Here is a 17,833-nt window from a genome sequence, read left to right on the forward strand (position 1 = left end):
ACAGAGGGATACATCATCCATTATATATAGAGCGTATAGAGTATAGGCACGTGGTTTTCAGCTTCTGTTTCAGTTCATGTTGCCATTATTATATCTAATAGCATAGCCCTCTTTCTTTCTTATTGTGTTGTAACCTAGCTATTATTGCTTCCTATATATGTTTATGCCTCCAAATTAATCATGCTTCTTCGCACCAACACCTTCGCTAAGCTAAGCTAACCCTTTGCAATGGCCTTAGTTCTGCAAAAGGCGACGCCTCCTCCTTCAGTTCTCGCTGCCTCCACCCATGCCAACAAGCTACCCACGCCTGTCATCTCTGAACCTTCTGCCACTCATGCCCTTCCTCCTAAAGGTATACCCATCTTCTTATCTTAACTTACATGCCTTTAATTATTTCCTGTATATACTTTTATGGAGTAGCTTAACTTATTTTTCGTGGGACATACAATGTCATGTTATATTTAGAAATTTTAACAAGTTTTTCTTTCTAACAGTGAAATAATATTTAAGAACATAAAATAGATCTTACAAGGATAATTAAGATTTTAATTCTTAAACTTTTTTAAGATTTGATTTTTAATCTTTAAAGAAAAGTTTGATTGGTTAGTGTTTTTTTATTTTTTTATTTATTAGGATCTTTACTTCCTAAACTTTTGTTCGACTGCAAAAGTCACTAAATTTTTAGGAATTTTAATTGTTAGTCCTTAAATAAAAGTTTAAACTCATCATTTTTATCTATTTAATGAAATTTTAGAGATTAAAAACTAAATTTTTTAAAATTTTAGAGACTAAAAACCTTAATAAAAAAAAGTTAAAGAAACCTTCATCAGTTAAACTTTTGTTTAAAGATTAAAATTGAATTTCAAAAAAGTTTAAGGACTAAAAATTTAATTAATCCCGTATATAATTATATTTTGCCTATATACACAATTATATTTATATAAATAATATTGTGACATCTTGGATACATACATAAATCTAATACACACTCAAATCAGATCATATTGATACAAGAGATTATGTAGATATGTGATTGTATATTTAAAAATGACTAAAAGAAATTAATTAGTATTATTTATAACAATAAATCACTTTTCAATAGCTCATACTCCATAGTTAAAATGCTCCAGTAGAGCAATTGTGAATGAATGATCTTTTAAAAAAAATTTGGATAACTAATTAATTAAAATAATTAGTTAGTACACTTAAAAGTCTTTATAAATTTGTAATGATAATTATTGATTCTAAAAGTAGTTAGGGTGATCTCACATTGTCTATGTTTTAAAAAAGATTATTTGCAAAGGATTTTCACTTGTAGAAAATCTTGATAAACAATAAAATTGAATGAAATGAGTGACTAGTGTTATAAAATATTAGCAACTAAGATATTAATTGTCATGGGCATTATAATTGTCACATCAATTATTTTAATGGTGAAACTGTAAAACAATTAGTTCTAGAATGTAAGAAGTCTATGAGCGCGCAATTATCTCGTTAGAGATGCTTTTAATTATGTCTTTAAGTTCTCAATTCTTGTTGTATTCCACACACTTGGTATTTGTGTACATTCCTTTCAAAATAATTAAGAAATTCAAGACGAGTGTTTAATGGACTAAAGTTAATATTGAATTATTTGATTTTGATTTTTAATAGAAATAATTCTTGTCTAAGATTAACATTGAACTTTAAATTAATTAGAAGCTATTTCTATTAATGAATCAGAAAATTAAGACAAAAAAAAAATCCCATCAGAACATAAGAAAAAAATAATTAATGCTAATTAAGAATGTTAATTAATTTTATTTATTTATTTAATTAATCTCATTTAAAAATACTTTATATTTTCTAAATTACCCTTATATTTGTATACATTCGCTTTGAAATATAAGACTTAAATTTATAAAAAAAACTTGTTTTAAATAGAAATATTTCTTCTCCATTTTCAAAGTCACGTGGTTAATATCATGATAAACAAAGATATCATTGAAAATAAAATTTGAATTAAATTATAATAGATATTTTGAAAATAATTTTATTAAATAGAATTAAATCATTTAAGATTTGCTTTTTTTCTTATATTATGTGCATGCATGTATCTAGGTACTAACGTTTTGCTTCATAGAAAAAATGGACACAACACCGTTTATTTGTTTCTCAAGTGTATTCCTGATGGGGGGACATTTTGAAATTTGTGTTATTGTATAGTTGGATAGAAGACTGAATGGTGTGATACAACCACCTTCCGATAATCATCCAGTGCAGCGTTTATTTTGTAATTTGTCTATCAATCCTTTTGGAATATTTTTCATTGAATTTTACTGATTGCTAAAATATCTGTTTCCATTACACTTCTACTAGAAAGACAATGGAATTCACAAATTTTATCCTTCTCTTTTTGCTCTGCGCTCTATGCTCAGCTTTTATTATGTTTTGCCAATTATTTTAATCAGTTTTAAAAAAAAGAAGGAAGTCTTGGATTTTGTATCTAGTTAAACCATTGATGAATTCTTTTTAGAGTTTATCTCAAGTTCCTGAATGGTGTTCTGCTTGCTTCCACTTTTTTACGTCTGCGTGTTTTCTTATACTACATTAACATTTGTTGCAACTTTAAACAGGAATCAGTACAATGTCTAGGACCCAATCAAGCCATCCTTTGGACCCTTTATCTGCAGCCGAAATCTCTGTGGCAGTGGCAACTGTGAGGGCAGCTGGAGCCACTCCTGAGGTTAACTATGCCATGAAATGTTCGATTAAAAGATATATTTGTATTTTTATACAGATAATTAAAATTGAGTCTATGTATTTTGAGCAATTGTCCCTAATGATTCTATTTCCCTCAATTGTCTTTATATCTTATAGCTCAGAGACAGTATCCGCTTTATTGAAGTAGTTTTGTTGGAACCAGATAAACATGTTGTTGCACTGGCAGATGCTTATTTCTTTTCTCCTTTCCAACCATCATTGCTTCCTAGAACTAAAGGAGGAGCAGTAATTCCAAGTAATCTCCCTCCAAGATGTGCTAGAATTGTTGTTTACAATAAGAAGACAAATGAGACTAGTATATGGATTGTTGAATTATCACAAGTACATGCTGTAACTCGAAGAGGTCATCACCGTGGAAAAGTAATTTCATCACAGGTTGTTCCAGATGCTCAGCCTCCAATGGTATGTTCTTCTGTCCTCATGGCTTCTGATTCCATTTCTTGCCATTGTGTACTAGTTTCAGTATTTGAAACCAATTTAATTACTTACTGTCCTTTTAATTGTGATTTGCTCCCAAGAAATTTTGCATTGTGGTATTTTACCTTGTTACATTTTTCATTTGTTTATAAATGAGAATTCCATATTAAGTATTGAATAAAAGATCAGATCATAGTCTTGAAATTCAAATAATTCAGGATCTTTAGTCTTTACATATTTGTATTTTATTTTCTTTTTATGTCGTAAGTTGAAATTTTCAATTCCGTAAGGTTCTATTCTATCCATCTTCAGGATGCTATGGAATATGCAGAATGTGAAGCTGTTGTTAAAGATTTCCCTCCATTTAGAGAGGCTATGAAGAAAAGGGGCATTGAAGACATGGATCTTGTAATGGTTGATGCCTGGTAATTTTAGTTGGGTGTACATTGTTTATTGATCTTTGTTATAAGTTGCTATTTTGCTATTTCTTTTCTCTATTTAAACTTTGTTCTTGATAATTCTGCTGCAGGTGTGTTGGTTATTACAATGAAGCTGACGATCCCAACCGTAGACTTACTAAGCCACTTATATTTTGCCGGGGCGAAAGTGACAGCCCTATGGAAAATGGCTATGCACGCCCGGTTGAGGGAATCTATGTGCTTGTTGATATGCAAAACATGCTGGTGATTGAATTTGAAGACCGTAAATTTGTTCCTCTGCCTCCAGTTGATCCCTTGAGGAGGTATACACATGGTGAAACAAGAGGTGGATTTGATAGAAGTGACATAAAACCCTTGCAAATTATTCAGCTTGAAGGCCCAAGCTTTCGTGTCGATGGATCTTATGTTGCATGGCAAAAGGTTGATGTGGAATTTCTTCTTTATTGAATTATATTCATAAAAGTCAAGATAGTAAACATATTTCTTAGTTACTCATTTTTCGAAGATTGTTAGTGTAAAGGTTTTTACATTGTCAACTAACAAAAAAGTATTCTTAGGAGACTTTTAAGCTAGTTATTATATAAGTTAATAAACTTGTCATACATGACAATATGTAGCTGGATGATAGTGTAAAAAATCTTTCCACATTCTAATCAAATTAATTTCCGAATGTCCAACTAGTTCTGTAACTCTGTCACTATGTTCTTTGCTCATTAATAGTGGAACTTTCGTATTGGATTCACTCCTAGAGAAGGTTTGGTTATATATTCGGTTGCATATATTGATGGTAGTCAAGGGCGAAGGCCTGTAGCACATAGACTGAGTTTTGTGGAGATGGTTGTGCCATATGGAGATCCAAATGAACCACATTACAGGAAGAATGCCTTTCATGCTGGGGAAAATGGCTTGGGAAAAAATGCACATTCTCTCAAGAAGGTTTGAGAAACCTATATTTATCCTTTTCAATGTTTTATATTTACCAAGTTCCTCTTTCTGATTAAGTTTCAATGAGTCTAAAGTCAACATTTGTTGCAGGGGTGTGATTGTTTGGGCTACATCAAATACTTTGATGCTCATTTCACAAATTTCACTGGTGGAGTTGAGACAATTGAAAATTGTGTATGTTTGCATGAAGAGGATCATGGAATTCTTTGGAAGCATCATGATTGGAGAACTGGCTTAGCAGAAGTCCGAAGATCTAGAAGACTTTCAGTTTCTTTTATGTGTACTGTGGCTAACTATGAGTATGGATTTTTTTGGTACTTTTATCAGGCAAGTCAAACATCACATCTTTATATGAGATAAACATACTTAAAATTCTTGCAGTCATATATTGATCTGGTTTTTCTTAGATCATCCTTTGAATTATTGTGAGGCAATTATCAGTCATTTGTACAACGTTGACCACATCTTCATGCCCTTATAGTTTATTTTCTTTTGAGCAAGTTCAGTATTATTTAATTAATCTTGTTTCTCTTATCATGTACTAACTGGCTAACTGCAAAACATCTTTTTTGGTATTTTTTTTTGTAATATTCCTTTTAACTGATGACTAACTTTCTGGAAAATGGTGGTGACCGGTGTGTTATTCCAGGACGGAAAAATTGAATCTGAAGTTAAGCTAACCGGAATTCTAAGTTTAGGATCCTTGTTACCTGGAGAGTTTCGTAAATATGGAACCACGATTGCGCCAGGTTTATATGCTCCAGTTCATCAACACTTTTTTGTAGCTCGCATGAACATGACTGTGGATTCTAAACCTGGCGATGCTTTGAATCAGGTAATTTCAGTTGAAATACAAAATCTTCTGGTCCTACTTTCATATTTTTCAGTTTATACTGCTTGGACGAACACTAATTTAGCGTGATCTTAAGTAATTTAAGTCATTGATACCATTTTGATGGTTTCTTTTATCTGAATTAAGTGCAACTAAGTAAGGATAATTGATTGTAATAAAAGTAGTGTCTTCTTCGTGTCTGTCCTGTTTTCTAACTTTCTTTAATAAGGCTGCTTCATTTTAAACTTACATGAATGTGGCTACTTTCAATGTTTTATGCGAAAATGCACTTGTTATCATAATTCTCCTCTTCTAATAAACTTATATTATTTTGCCGTCCGCACTGGTTCTACCTGACTAACAAATTTGCCTCCCAAAATATATAGCTTTGCAACTGCTTCTTTGTTTCTTTTCCAAGTCCTCATTCTTACACTATCAAGATGGTTGGTATGGTAGGTCGTGGAGATCAATGTCAAAGTTGAGGAACCAGGGGACAATAATGTTCACAATAATGCATTTTATGCTGAAGAGACTCTGCTCAAATCTGAATTGGAAGCCATGCGTGATTGCAATCCTTTGGCTGCTCGACATTGGATTGTAAGGCTTGCCCACTTTCTAGAGCCGAATTCTTACTATCCATGTTAATAATTTCATACTTTGAAACTGAATTCATATTTGCTATGGTGAAATAGTTGATTATTTCCTTACAATACACCGACAATTATATCTCAACATATTTTTTTATTTAATTAATTAAATGACAATGGTTACCATTTCATTGATGCTTCAGGTAAGGAACACGAGAATAGGCAATAGAACTGGACAGTTGACAGGCTATAAGTTGGTACCTGGCTCAAACTGCTTACCATTGGCAGGTTCTGAGGCCAAGTTTCTAAGAAGAGCTGCTTTCTTGAGGCATAATCTTTGGGTAACACCCTATTCACACGATCAAATGTTTCCTGGGGGAGAATTTCCTAATCAAAATCCACGTGTCAGCCAAGGACTAGCTACATGGGTTAAGCAAAACCGATCATTGGAAGAAACTGATATAGTTCTTTGGTCCTCTCTCTCTCGCACATCCATTTTTTGAAAATATTTCTGGATAAATATTTTGTATTTATAAAATTTGTAAAACTAATTAAATTAGTAAAGTACCACTAGACTAGACTAGTATAAGAAAAAAATTTATTATTTAAAGAATGAAACTCAAGTACAATATCATATGTGGTCAACATAAAAAAAAAAAAAAAATGAACACCTCATTTTTTTAAGAGTAAAATAAAATACGTATGCATAGTCTTGTACTTAAGTTTTATCTATTATAAAAATCGCATCTATTGTTCCAATTTACTTTACTGATAATGCTAATGAAAATGATGCATATTTTCTATCGAGACTAACTTTGTTAATTTCAGGTATGTATTTGGAATCACACAGGTTCCTCGTTTGGAAGACTGGCCAGTTATGCCAGTAGAACGCATCGGTTTTATGCTCATGGTAATTGCCTTGATGTTGATTGTTTTCATTTTTTTTCCTGAGCATTCTTTGAATTAATTATAGTCTGTTCTTTTTCCTATATATCATTTAATTTGAAGCTTCCGCTCTTCAACATTATCATTATAAAACTCTTGATACTAGTAAAGAGCTGAGACAAGTACTAGAATAATAATAATTGTTGATCCGGCATCATTACTGTCTTTGACACAGTTTAGTTGAGTAGGGTACATCTTTCAATCAAAATAGTTACCGTGTCTTAAGATGATGGAGTTCCAACTTGAAACTTGATACAAATTACTTAAATTTCTCAGCATTAAACTGACTTTAGTGAGTTGAACACTGAACAGTGAACTACCCAACTTGTATTGCGCAGTTTTGTTTTGTTTACATCGTATTGCATGGTTCTTATTTATTTTGTTATTTTTTTTGTCCGAGTTTAATTATTATTTTTTGTCTTAAACTGCTTGGTGGGGTTTTGGTGTTCGCGGTTGCAGCCTCATGGATTCTTCAACTGTTCTCCTGCAGTGGATGTCCCTCTGCCAAGTCCATGTGAGTTGGATTCTAAAGAAAATGACATGAATGAAACTGAGGCTTCAAAGGAAATTGAGGGTTGTGTATTAGTGGCAAAACTTTAGACACTTGTCTTATGGCCATGTTGTGCCTGCTGTCACAGAAAGGTGTGTGTGATATTCTGTCGTCCACTCTGAAACTTCATGCAGATAGTGCTCATTAATTGTGTTTAAATCCGTGTGTTTTTCTTTGTTACCAGCTGGGTCAGTATTCAATTTATTTGTCTTTCTAATTTAGATCTATGTATATGGATTCAAGTATATATTAATTAGGCCACGTTTGTTTAAGTTTCTTTGTTTTTTTAATTAAAAAAACATTCTAATAGGATGGCTAGCAAAATGTATTAGAAGGTTTTCTTACCTTGTTTAATGTAATACAAGTAGAACATTTTCAGAAAAGAATATAATATAAGAACATTTTAAATGGTCAGGATGTTGTGGAATCGAAAAGTTAATTACAGAAGATTTTAATTCAAAGAAGGCAAATAAAGAATAAGTTGAACAATTATTAAAAAATGTATATAATAATAATTTTTTATTCGTTTATTTTTTTACTGAATATCTATCATATACCATCAAGATGTTTAATATTCAATTTATTCTAAAATTAGTGATGTTTTAATTTTTTTATTCCAAAATTATTGATATTCTACAAATTCTAAATCTCACTAATTATTTTTTCTATATATATATATATATATATATATATATATATATTTAATGACTATTACTAAAATTATTTAAAATAATTATACACATTCAACTTTTTTAAAAATTAATTTGACAAAAATTCAAACCGTATTAACATATTATATGAAATTAAAGTAGTTTTTTTGTAAGATGAGCTAATTAACATTAAACGTCAATAATCTTGAAACAGAAGTCATTCAGAAAAAAAAAATCTTAAAACAAAAGTAATAGTAGTATTAATTAAAATTTGATGTGCTTCTTAACATGTTTCTTTATTTGATTTCACATTGGATAATTAATTATGAGTTAATAAATGATTTTGGTCAATTTTCGTATGTTTGATTTCTTGAAGAAAATTTCAAAATTAACTTTAAATCCAGATTAACTCGGAGTTAAAGTAATTTTAAATAATTTTCATATATTAAAATTTATTTTTATTTTATTTTATTTAAAATCGATTTTATCAGCGCTGAATTCAAACGGGCAGTTAATAAAGCAGTCAAGTCTATTGGGCCTTTATAAAAAAAATTATTTCCGTTGGTGAGTATTTCTGTGGGTCTCGTTTCAAAACAAAGTTTATAGCTGCAGTATCGATTCTCTCACTGTATACACTGAGTTTATTTGCAAAATAAATTATTAAGAAATGCATGGAGATGGCTTAAAAAGTAAAAAGTAAATATTGTGAAATTCGTTTGAGATAAAATTTTATGAATTGTTTGGAGTTAAAATATTTAAAGTAAAAAAAATGATGTGATATTATATAAAAATGTAAAATATTATTAAAAAATATGGAAGAGAAAATTTGGTAGGTGTATGCCTGGTAGCAACGTCATATAAAACGTAACTTATTCCATTCGTGGCGCCCTGTGATTCGCATCTTTTAGTAAACCACGATTTCTGCCCACCTCAGATTCCAATTACTATTACTCTATTAATAGAAAGATATTATTTGTCTTTTGAAAGTTATTTATATATGTAAGTTGGTGTGACTTATTTTTTAGAAATATAAATGTTTGAAATTTAAAATAAATGTTGTAATAATTTATAATAATTAAAAGTAAAAAATAATTAGAAAAAAGATGATATTGAATGAAATTGTTTTTTTTTTATAATAGTTATAGATAAGAAAGCACTTTCATTGAAATATAATCAGGCCAAACTTTTCTTTTTTAAAATTTAAAAGGCTTTAAATTGTTTTTTCATATTCTTATATTAAATATTTTTATTAGAATATTTTTATTTGAAATTAAAAAACTTAAATAAAGTTCAATTTTTTTTTTAAATCACGGAAATTTTTCAAGCATAAAAGAAAGTAATTATTTTAACAATCTTTTAAACTATACAAATAAAAATGTGTTTATTTTAATTTCAATTTTTAAAAATTTAACACAGACTCTCCCATCTTCTAAGTAGCCTCTTGTTTATTTTAGAAGCAAATTTAAGGAATTATTTTAGATGTTCTAATAATGATTATGTATTCTTATAATTTTCCCTACTTATTATTAAATAAAAATGAAATATATTTTATTTATTTATTTTATCAAACATTAAAATATAGAAACTAGTATAAAAATCATGATAAAAGAAGGTAACATTATTTAAATTTAATTAAAAAGATCTTATAATTAAAGCGCGATGATGAAATGGAATCGTGTTCTAAAATATGAATATTTTGATTTGGGTTTGCATTGGTAGGTTTCAGTCAACAACCCTGAGTATTGACTTGACTCCAAGTCTCTAACGAGCAACGGAGAATCCATCCTCTCTTCTCTTGTATATTTTATTCCTCTCCTTCGCCGTATTTGCTCTTCTTCCTGCACCAAGTTTCGTCTTCAATCTCAACTATTCATTCTTCTGACAAATCCCATCAACTCAATAATAAATAAATAAAAGCTTCACAGTAACTTCCTATTACCAAGAAGGAATGTATGCTTGTGGATATTTTAATTTTAATTTTCCCTTTCTATATTATTATTATTATTGACTTTAGTGACTTACTATTCTGAGAGTCAATAATCCCGGGAAGGCAGAGTCGTGTAAGAAGGCGCAAACCAACAACAAACAACCTTCTGCAAACAAACACCCTTCAACACTCGTACACTGCGCCCAACAGTACCCGGAGTACTAGATTACCAGCTTCTTTCTTGCGGTGTTTCTTCTTCAATTTCTTCATTATTCATTGTTTTTTTACTTTCTACTCTCTTTCTCTCGCTCTGCTTCAGTGAGTGTACTATATAGATAAGATAACAGACGGGGGTTGGGTAATTGTGTTGTCTCCGATGATGGGTAAGCCTAACCCTAACCCTGCCCCGGAAGAAGAAAAGAGTCTCCGGGACGAGCTGCTGGGTCCCATCCTGCTCGGAGAGCGCGTGATAAAACTGGCTCAGGAGGCGGAGTCGCCGAAGGTGGACTGCACGGAGCTGGCGCGTAAGGTGCAGGTGGTCTGCGATAACCTCCGCTCCGTGGTGCGCGTGGTGTCTGGAACCCAGTGCGTCAACGAGCGCCCAATCCGCCGCATCGTCGGCGAGGTCTCGAAAAACATAGAGCGCACGTTAGCCCTCATCCGCAAGTGCAAGAAGCACGGTGGCGTCCTCCGCCAGGTCTTCTCCATGACCACCACCGCCGACTTCCGCAAAGTCCGGAGCCTTCTCGAATCTTCCAACGGCGACCTGGTGTGGCTCCTCACCATCTTGGACTCCAAAGACGGCACCAATGTCTCACTCCCCCCTATCGCCAGCAACGACCCTATTCTCGCTTGGGTCTGGACCTTCACCTACACTCTCCAATTGGGCCAGCCCAAGGACCGCGCAGAAGCCGCCACTGAACTCGGTTCTCTCGCCAGAGACAACGACCGTACAAAATTTATCATATTGGATGAAGGTGGGGTGATGCCCCTCCTCAAGCTTCTTAAAGAAGCTTCTTCCCCTGCTGCTCAGGTCGCTGCTGCCAATGCTCTTGTTAACATCACAACCAATCAAGACAGGGTTGTTACTTTCATTGTGGAGTCCCATGCTGTCCCCATCATTGTTCAGGTTCTCGGTGATTCCCCTATGAGGGTTCGTGTCTCTGTTGCCAATTTGGTCTCTGCTATGGCCGAGCAACATGAACTTGCTCGCGAGGAGTTCGTCAGGGCCAATGTCGCTAGGCCCCTTGTGTCCTTGTTGTCCATGGATATGGGTACTGTCCTCACTGACCCCGTGGCCGACCGCGCCACCAGCATTCACTCGCTTGTTCTCAATTTATCCAATGTTGGGGAGGCGAATTCAGATGGGAGTAGCCGCGGCTCCGGCCAGCATCGAAGAGATAGAGAGGTCGAGAGCCCCGAGTTGAGGAATGAGGTCAAAGTCAGTTGTGCTAAGGCTCTTTGGAAACTCTCCAATGGATGTCTCTCAAGTTGCAGGAAGATTACCGAGACTAAAGGTTTGCTTTGTCTTGCCAAGATTATTGAGTCCGAGAGTGGGGAGTTGCAGCTTAATTGTCTTATGGCTGTCATGGAGATTGCTGCCGTGGCGGAGTCCAATGCTGATCTTAGAAGAGCTGCTTTTAAGCGAACTGCGCCGGCGGCAAAGGCGGTTTTGGATCAGCTTTTGCGGGTGGTTCAGGAGGAGAGCGACCCGGCATTGCGGATTCCTGCTATTAAGGCAATTGGTTCCTTGGCCAGAAACTTCTCTGGGAAGGTTCCGCAGGTTATTGGTCCTTTAGTTGCTCAGCTTGGTAACAGAGATGTTGATGTGGCCAGTGAGGCTGCTATTGCTTTGGGGAAGTTTGTGTGCCCGGACAACTACAACTGTGTTGACCATTCTAAGGCAATACTTGAGCTTGATGGGATTCCTAAGCTAATGAGCCTGCTGCAGATAAATGATCGCCAACAAGTTCATGGCCTGAAATTACTTTGTTACCTTGCCTTAAATGTTGGTAACAGTAGGGTCCTTGAGCAAGAACGTGCCTTGAATACCCTAGAGAGATTTGCTCGTCCTGTTCAAGCACAACATCCTGATTTGAAGGACCTTTTTGCAAAGGCCTTACACCACCTCACTCTTTATCAGCCAGGAGCTCAATTGCACAGACAGCCCTTGGGGCTGTAAGTGCCACTTATTGCATTAATCAAAATAATGATCCTTGTAATTCTTTTGAATGGAAAAGTATGAGTGTATTGTTGTACTTAGAAATTGAGTTATTACATTGTGAAAATGTCAAAATTTCAATTTAATAGCCACTGTTATTTGTGGTATTGATTGACTGGTCGTCCAAATTATACTTTAAGGCTGGTTGGCTCAACAAGATGAGTAAATTTACGAATATACGTTCGAAAATGTTGCACATGATGTAACTTACACTTCAGTGTATTTGACGGCATTACCAACTTTTCTATTTCATGCGACTTCTTGCCCTTCGTTTTTTCTCCCGATAATTGATGGCATTATACTTCAGTGTAATTGATGGCCTTTCCAACTTTTCTATTTCTTGTGACTTCATGTCCTCCCTTTTTTCTCCTGATAAGTAACACTACAATGATTAGACTTCTATTTTATAGACTTCTGATATGTGTTTGACTTGGTGTATACAACACTTTCATGTACAAAGCCATGGTTACTACTTATGTAGATTAAAGCATGACGCATGACACAGACCTTCCCTTTAAAAGAAAATAAATGAAACAAAGCCTTGAATTGTGTATATATATGCATGACAACATTTTACTATTCATTTCTCCCTCTGAATTTATGCTCTTCCCTCATGTTGATGCAGGGCCTGTTTGTTTGTGCTTTTCTTAACTAAAAGTAGTTTTATAATTAAAAAAACATTTATAAATAATTACAATAATTAGATTAGTTTTGTTTAAAAGAAGAAAAAGCTGTTTTAGTACCTTTTCCAAAAGCTAAAAATAGCAGCTTCTGAAAGCTCTTAAAAAAGGTTATACTAGCGTTTGTTTTTTCCCCAAAGTTTAAAAAACCGCACTCATAGGATTATGGCTCTATTTAATTCTGCATGCCTACATATCTAGATGAGATTTATTATACTGATATATGTCGTGAAACTTTTTGTCTAAAATCAAAATAACAAAAAAAGTTCTTATTCACTGGTGGATATCAATGTACGTAATTTTTTCAGTTGAAATTCATTTGTATTAACAGTTTTTATCACTTAAATGTCCCACTTGCTCAGGGTTTCCTACAAGAGATCTAAATTCCTGCAGAGATGATATGAATAAGCTGAAGCCATGTATTCCTTAGATTTAACTACCTCTGCAATCAAATTTGGAAGGAAAAAAGACTAGATTTCAAATTTGTTCTGTTATTAAGTGAAGGGAGTAGGGATATAAATATTTTGCATTCTTTGGTGAAAGCATAACAGGAGCTTGTACAATCTACTGATGACATTATTAGGCCTGAGGATCTCTTGGGATGTACTTCAAGAGGCAATCTAATGTTTGAGAAGGCTAGCGGCAATCATAATTTTGATTTAAAATTTATCTTGGTTGCCATATCTGTAGAGTTCCTTGTTATTGTTCACCATATAAGCCTACATAAAATGCAATGGGTAAAGTTTGTACACAGTTGTCATGTCTTGGGTTAGAGTGTCTTCAAAGTTTGCAGCTTGCACTTTGGACAGGCTAGGTAAAATATATGAACAAATATGTTGTTTTAAACAGTGAGCAAGAACATCTTGCATTGTTTTGTGGAAGCAAAATATCAGCTTTTACATCACTGATGATAAAAGTGGACCAGAGGATATCTTGGAATGTTCCGAAGCAATCCAATGTTTGAGAAGTAAAGAGTGTGGCAGTTAGTGAGGAGTTCAAGACATGAAAATGCAATTACTAGCAATATTGATTCAAAAACTATCCTGTAAAAATTAAAAAGAATTCCTTGCCATTATGAACTGGATAAATCTACATAATGGATTTTCTGAAGCTTATACAAGAATTGTCATGGATTAAAAGTGTCTCCAAAGCTGGCAGCTGCCTTTCTTGATTTGGCAAGGTGAACATTTGTACTAACATGAACGTGTAATTTTATTGTGTATTCATTTATTTATTTCACTTGAGGTACATTTTTGCAAAAATTTCCTGAAACATTTTCATTTTGCTTATTATGCATTGTATGTAAAACGAGAAGGTGGCTTGTAAAACAATCATTGTATGTAAAAATAATTAAGTAAATAGTCTCTGCCCAAGTTGTAAACAGGGGAATGGACTAGCAGGTAGCCGCCGTTTGTTTATAGTGAAAGGGAGTTAAAAATTAGTGAAATAAATAAAACGAGACCCGATAATATTTTAGTTTAACTTAAAACTTTCATTTCAATTCACTTTCATTTTATTTCATTTCACTCTACCAAACACTCTATAGTGTTCCTTGTGCATTTCTGTTTTCTGCTGTAAGTTGCGGTATTTCTATCCCAAAGATAATTGTGACGATGCTGGAAGATACCATCTTTCGTGGAATTAGTGTGATAACTTCCTTAGACCTAATCTGTTAATTGTCATTAAATGTCATCCCTGGAATCGGATTTTGTTGTTGGTTGTAACATAGTAATCAGATTGAAGAGGACGATTAAGTTAATCAGAGCAGGGGAGACCACTCTAAGTTCCCATTTGCTTCAGTATGCTAAATAAAACATCAGTTTGCTGTTGTTGTACAGGCCCTGTCATTGGTTTTCAGAAAACAATATGCCATGACGTTCTCTGAGCGTAACTGATTGCAATTTGCAGAAGACCATTGAAGCACGTGACCACAATTTTTTAGTTGCTCAATTACGTATCAAATTCTGATTACACTGTCATTATATGTTTAAATGCGCAAGCAGTATACACTTGGTTCAATGGTCCTTCACAAAGATAGATCACCAATATTCATTTCGCCCTATTCCTATGGTAAATAAAGAAGTATATTTAGATCCAATTTCAATGATGATTTTTTATTCTCTTAATCTACTGAAGCGGATCTGTCACTTATTTACTAAGATGGCCCAATGCCAATATTTTGGGATTGCTCTTTTGCACAAATAAACACCTGGATCGTTAACTAAAATAAAATACTTGGGAAATCTTGTCATTGAGTGTTGGTAATAATTCTTATTTTTGATTTTATTTCTTCAATGAGTACGAGGCTGTTTGTACAAACTAATATAAACCTTTTTTTTTTCTGGCCTATTCCTGGTGACTTGTGTTGAGAGTAACTTGAATAAGAAGTGAATTCAAATCCAATTTACTTTGTTAAACCAAGTAAATCATAAGAAGTATTTCGTATAAATATGCAATAGAAGACACACTCCCCTGAATACGTAATTAGAAGTTTCGTGGTTTGAGTGAAGAAAGCGCAAGCAGTGAAAAACACATTTCCATGGATGTCAACAGGCAGCTTATCTTTGATGAGTAGCTATTATTGAGACGTTCAATTTAAGAAATGCTTTATGTACTTTTAAGTTTGTTGGCTTTCTCGTTAGCCCAAAATAAAAATAAAAAATAGAAAAAAGCATCTTGTTTCCTTTGCGGTGTTAAGGTCATAATCATTTTTAAAGGCATAAAGCCGAATACATTCGGTAAAAGTACTCTAGCAATATTTACCGGGTTAAAGAATCCCGAAATGTCAAACATAATCGTTATTAGATATTTTGCAATCATTCTAGGGAGTACGATTCTTTTATCATAATACATATCATCGATTCTTCTTACTAGTGCTTGCAATTATATTCGCAAGGTCTTTCGGGGCTCAAATTCATCATTCCCAATGGCAGTTAAAGTGTGTCTCTTTGACATTGTTTTTCATACTCATGGCCATGGTCCATCTATTTCCTCTAGAAGCGTAAGCTCTTAGGTTAAGTTCAACGCCTCACTCATATGCATTCGATTTAAAGCCCGAACACCATGCATCATTGGGTTCTACCTAACTTCATTTTCATTCGATTTCTCGTTTTCTTTACTCTGGTGCCATTGCCAATCCCAATAGAAATCAATTGTTAGCTATCATTTCAACCTCAACGTGTAAATTGTGCTAAGCTTTATATATATATATATATATATATATATATAATTCATATCGGTAAATATTAGTTGTTAATTATTAATTTTTTATTAGCTGAGAAAATCGAATCTACAATTTTTTCCTTCTTATCTCCTTTCTCTTTTTATAATCAAACTAATCTTATAACTCCTATATATTTATTCATTATAAATGATACAAGCAAGAATATCCAAGAACATTAGTGGCATGTCAATAAAAGGCTAAAATTATTGTGCAAGTTTAAATCACAAACAATTTTATATAAGATTTGATTATTTGATGTATTTAGGATACTGGTTAAGGAACTAAAAAAAATTATTATATGAAACATAATAAAGCATAAAAAAGTTACAAGAGTACAATTTTGTGCATCTCAATAAAAATATTTTTCCTTTTAATTTCTTAATCAGTGTCCTGAGAACACTAATTAACATTTATCTTTTATTTAATTGCAACTACTTAATCAATCCATTAAACAATTAAGGTATGGTTTGATTGAGGGAAATGGAATGAAATAGAATAGAAAAGAAATATTTAGATTAAAGTAAAGTAAAAAAGGTTAGGGGTATTAATAAACCGATCCAATCCAATGTGAACCGAATAAACTGAACATATAAAAAAATTAGAAAATCAAAATTCTTTATTGGATCGAATTGGATTTTGGATTTGATCTTAGAAACCGATCCAAACCAAACTTATAAGTATGTATATATTTTTATTCACAAATTTATAATTTCAATCATTTCTATTTTTATTTCTTATATATTTATAAAATTATCATATAACTTATATCTATTTATGAAAAATATATTTAATTAAATATATTTTTACTAATTTTTTAAATATTCTATTATTAGTTATATAATGACATATAAATATTTGATATTTAAAATTATTTATTATTGTATTCATTATATATCTTACCTTTTATTTAATATTTTCTAAAAAATTATGATTAAAACCAAAAATCAATCTAATTCAAATCATTTTAAATTGATTGAATCAGATCAAATTAAAAATTTAAATTAAATTAATTAAATGATAAAATTGAATAATTTTTCTCTTCAAAACTGATATAATCCAATTCACACACACTCCTATAAAAATATAAGACTAGTACTAAAAACAAAAAAAAAATCAATTTCTTTTCTTTCTTAGCAATCAAACCAACCTTAGGAATCTCCTAATGAGAAATATTATCCATCAAGCGAGATTTGATAACAATTAACACAATGAAAATTATGCTTAGCATACACCCGATAAATATCTCACTCGTCAATAAGTGTAATTCAAGATTATACACACTTTTTACATCTATGAATATGGAATATTTATTTATTCATCTTCATAGTTTAGAGCATTGTGTTACAGTTTTTACTATTTAGAAGGTTAGATCATGTGAAAATTTAATTGAAGATTCAAATTGAGGTTTAAAACTTTATGATATGTATAAAGAAAATATTTGACTAACATCATAACTAGTTGGTATTTTTTTCCTTTTATGCATGAGACAGCATCTTGTCGGTGTCCCTATATCATATAGTTAACTAGTTAAGAATTTGCTAAGTTCAAAAGCCATTACCCAGCAAAAGCATTTCAATATATATCACTTGTCGGATGCACCGTTAGTTAACCCGAAAAGGCTAGAACATTACTTAGTATGATCATCACTTCAAC

The 17,833-nt window shown here is 32.5% G+C and overlaps 2 protein-coding genes across 5 annotated transcripts; both read left to right on the forward strand.

Annotated features, from left to right (window-relative positions):
- LOC100817454 (copper methylamine oxidase) lies at nucleotides 1–7,891 on the forward strand. Of its 4 annotated transcripts, none has more exons than XM_003550667.5 (12): nucleotides 1–352; nucleotides 2,616–2,725; nucleotides 2,860–3,165; nucleotides 3,493–3,605; nucleotides 3,710–4,040; nucleotides 4,341–4,556; nucleotides 4,656–4,892; nucleotides 5,215–5,400; nucleotides 5,854–5,994; nucleotides 6,188–6,456; nucleotides 6,813–6,894; nucleotides 7,389–7,890. In XM_003550667.5, exons 1-12 carry the CDS (start codon nucleotides 229–231, stop codon nucleotides 7,527–7,529), a joined length of 2,256 nt encoding a protein of 751 aa, XP_003550715.1. In that variant the 5' UTR covers nucleotides 1–228; the 3' UTR covers nucleotides 7,530–7,890. The 4 variants fall into 4 exon arrangements, with proteins under 4 accessions (XP_003550715.1, XP_006600617.1, XP_006600618.1 ...); XM_006600554.4 differs by having other exon boundaries at nucleotides 55–352; nucleotides 7,420–7,891; XM_006600555.4 differs by having other exon boundaries at nucleotides 55–352; nucleotides 6,188–6,325; nucleotides 7,420–7,891.
- Nucleotides 7,892–9,979: 2,088 nt separating this feature from the next.
- Nucleotides 9,980–12,529, forward strand: LOC100817625 (uncharacterized). Its single transcript, XM_003549553.5, has one exon. It carries the CDS (start codon nucleotides 10,433–10,435, stop codon nucleotides 12,236–12,238), a length of 1,806 nt encoding a protein of 601 aa, XP_003549601.1. The 5' UTR covers nucleotides 9,980–10,432; the 3' UTR covers nucleotides 12,239–12,529.
- Nucleotides 12,530–17,833: the final 5,304 nt, after the last annotated feature.

This window comes from Glycine max, chromosome 17, assembly GCF_000004515.6.
Source record: "Glycine max cultivar Williams 82 chromosome 17, Glycine_max_v4.0, whole genome shotgun sequence".
NCBI classification, from domain to species: domain Eukaryota; kingdom Viridiplantae; phylum Streptophyta; class Magnoliopsida; order Fabales; family Fabaceae; genus Glycine; species Glycine max.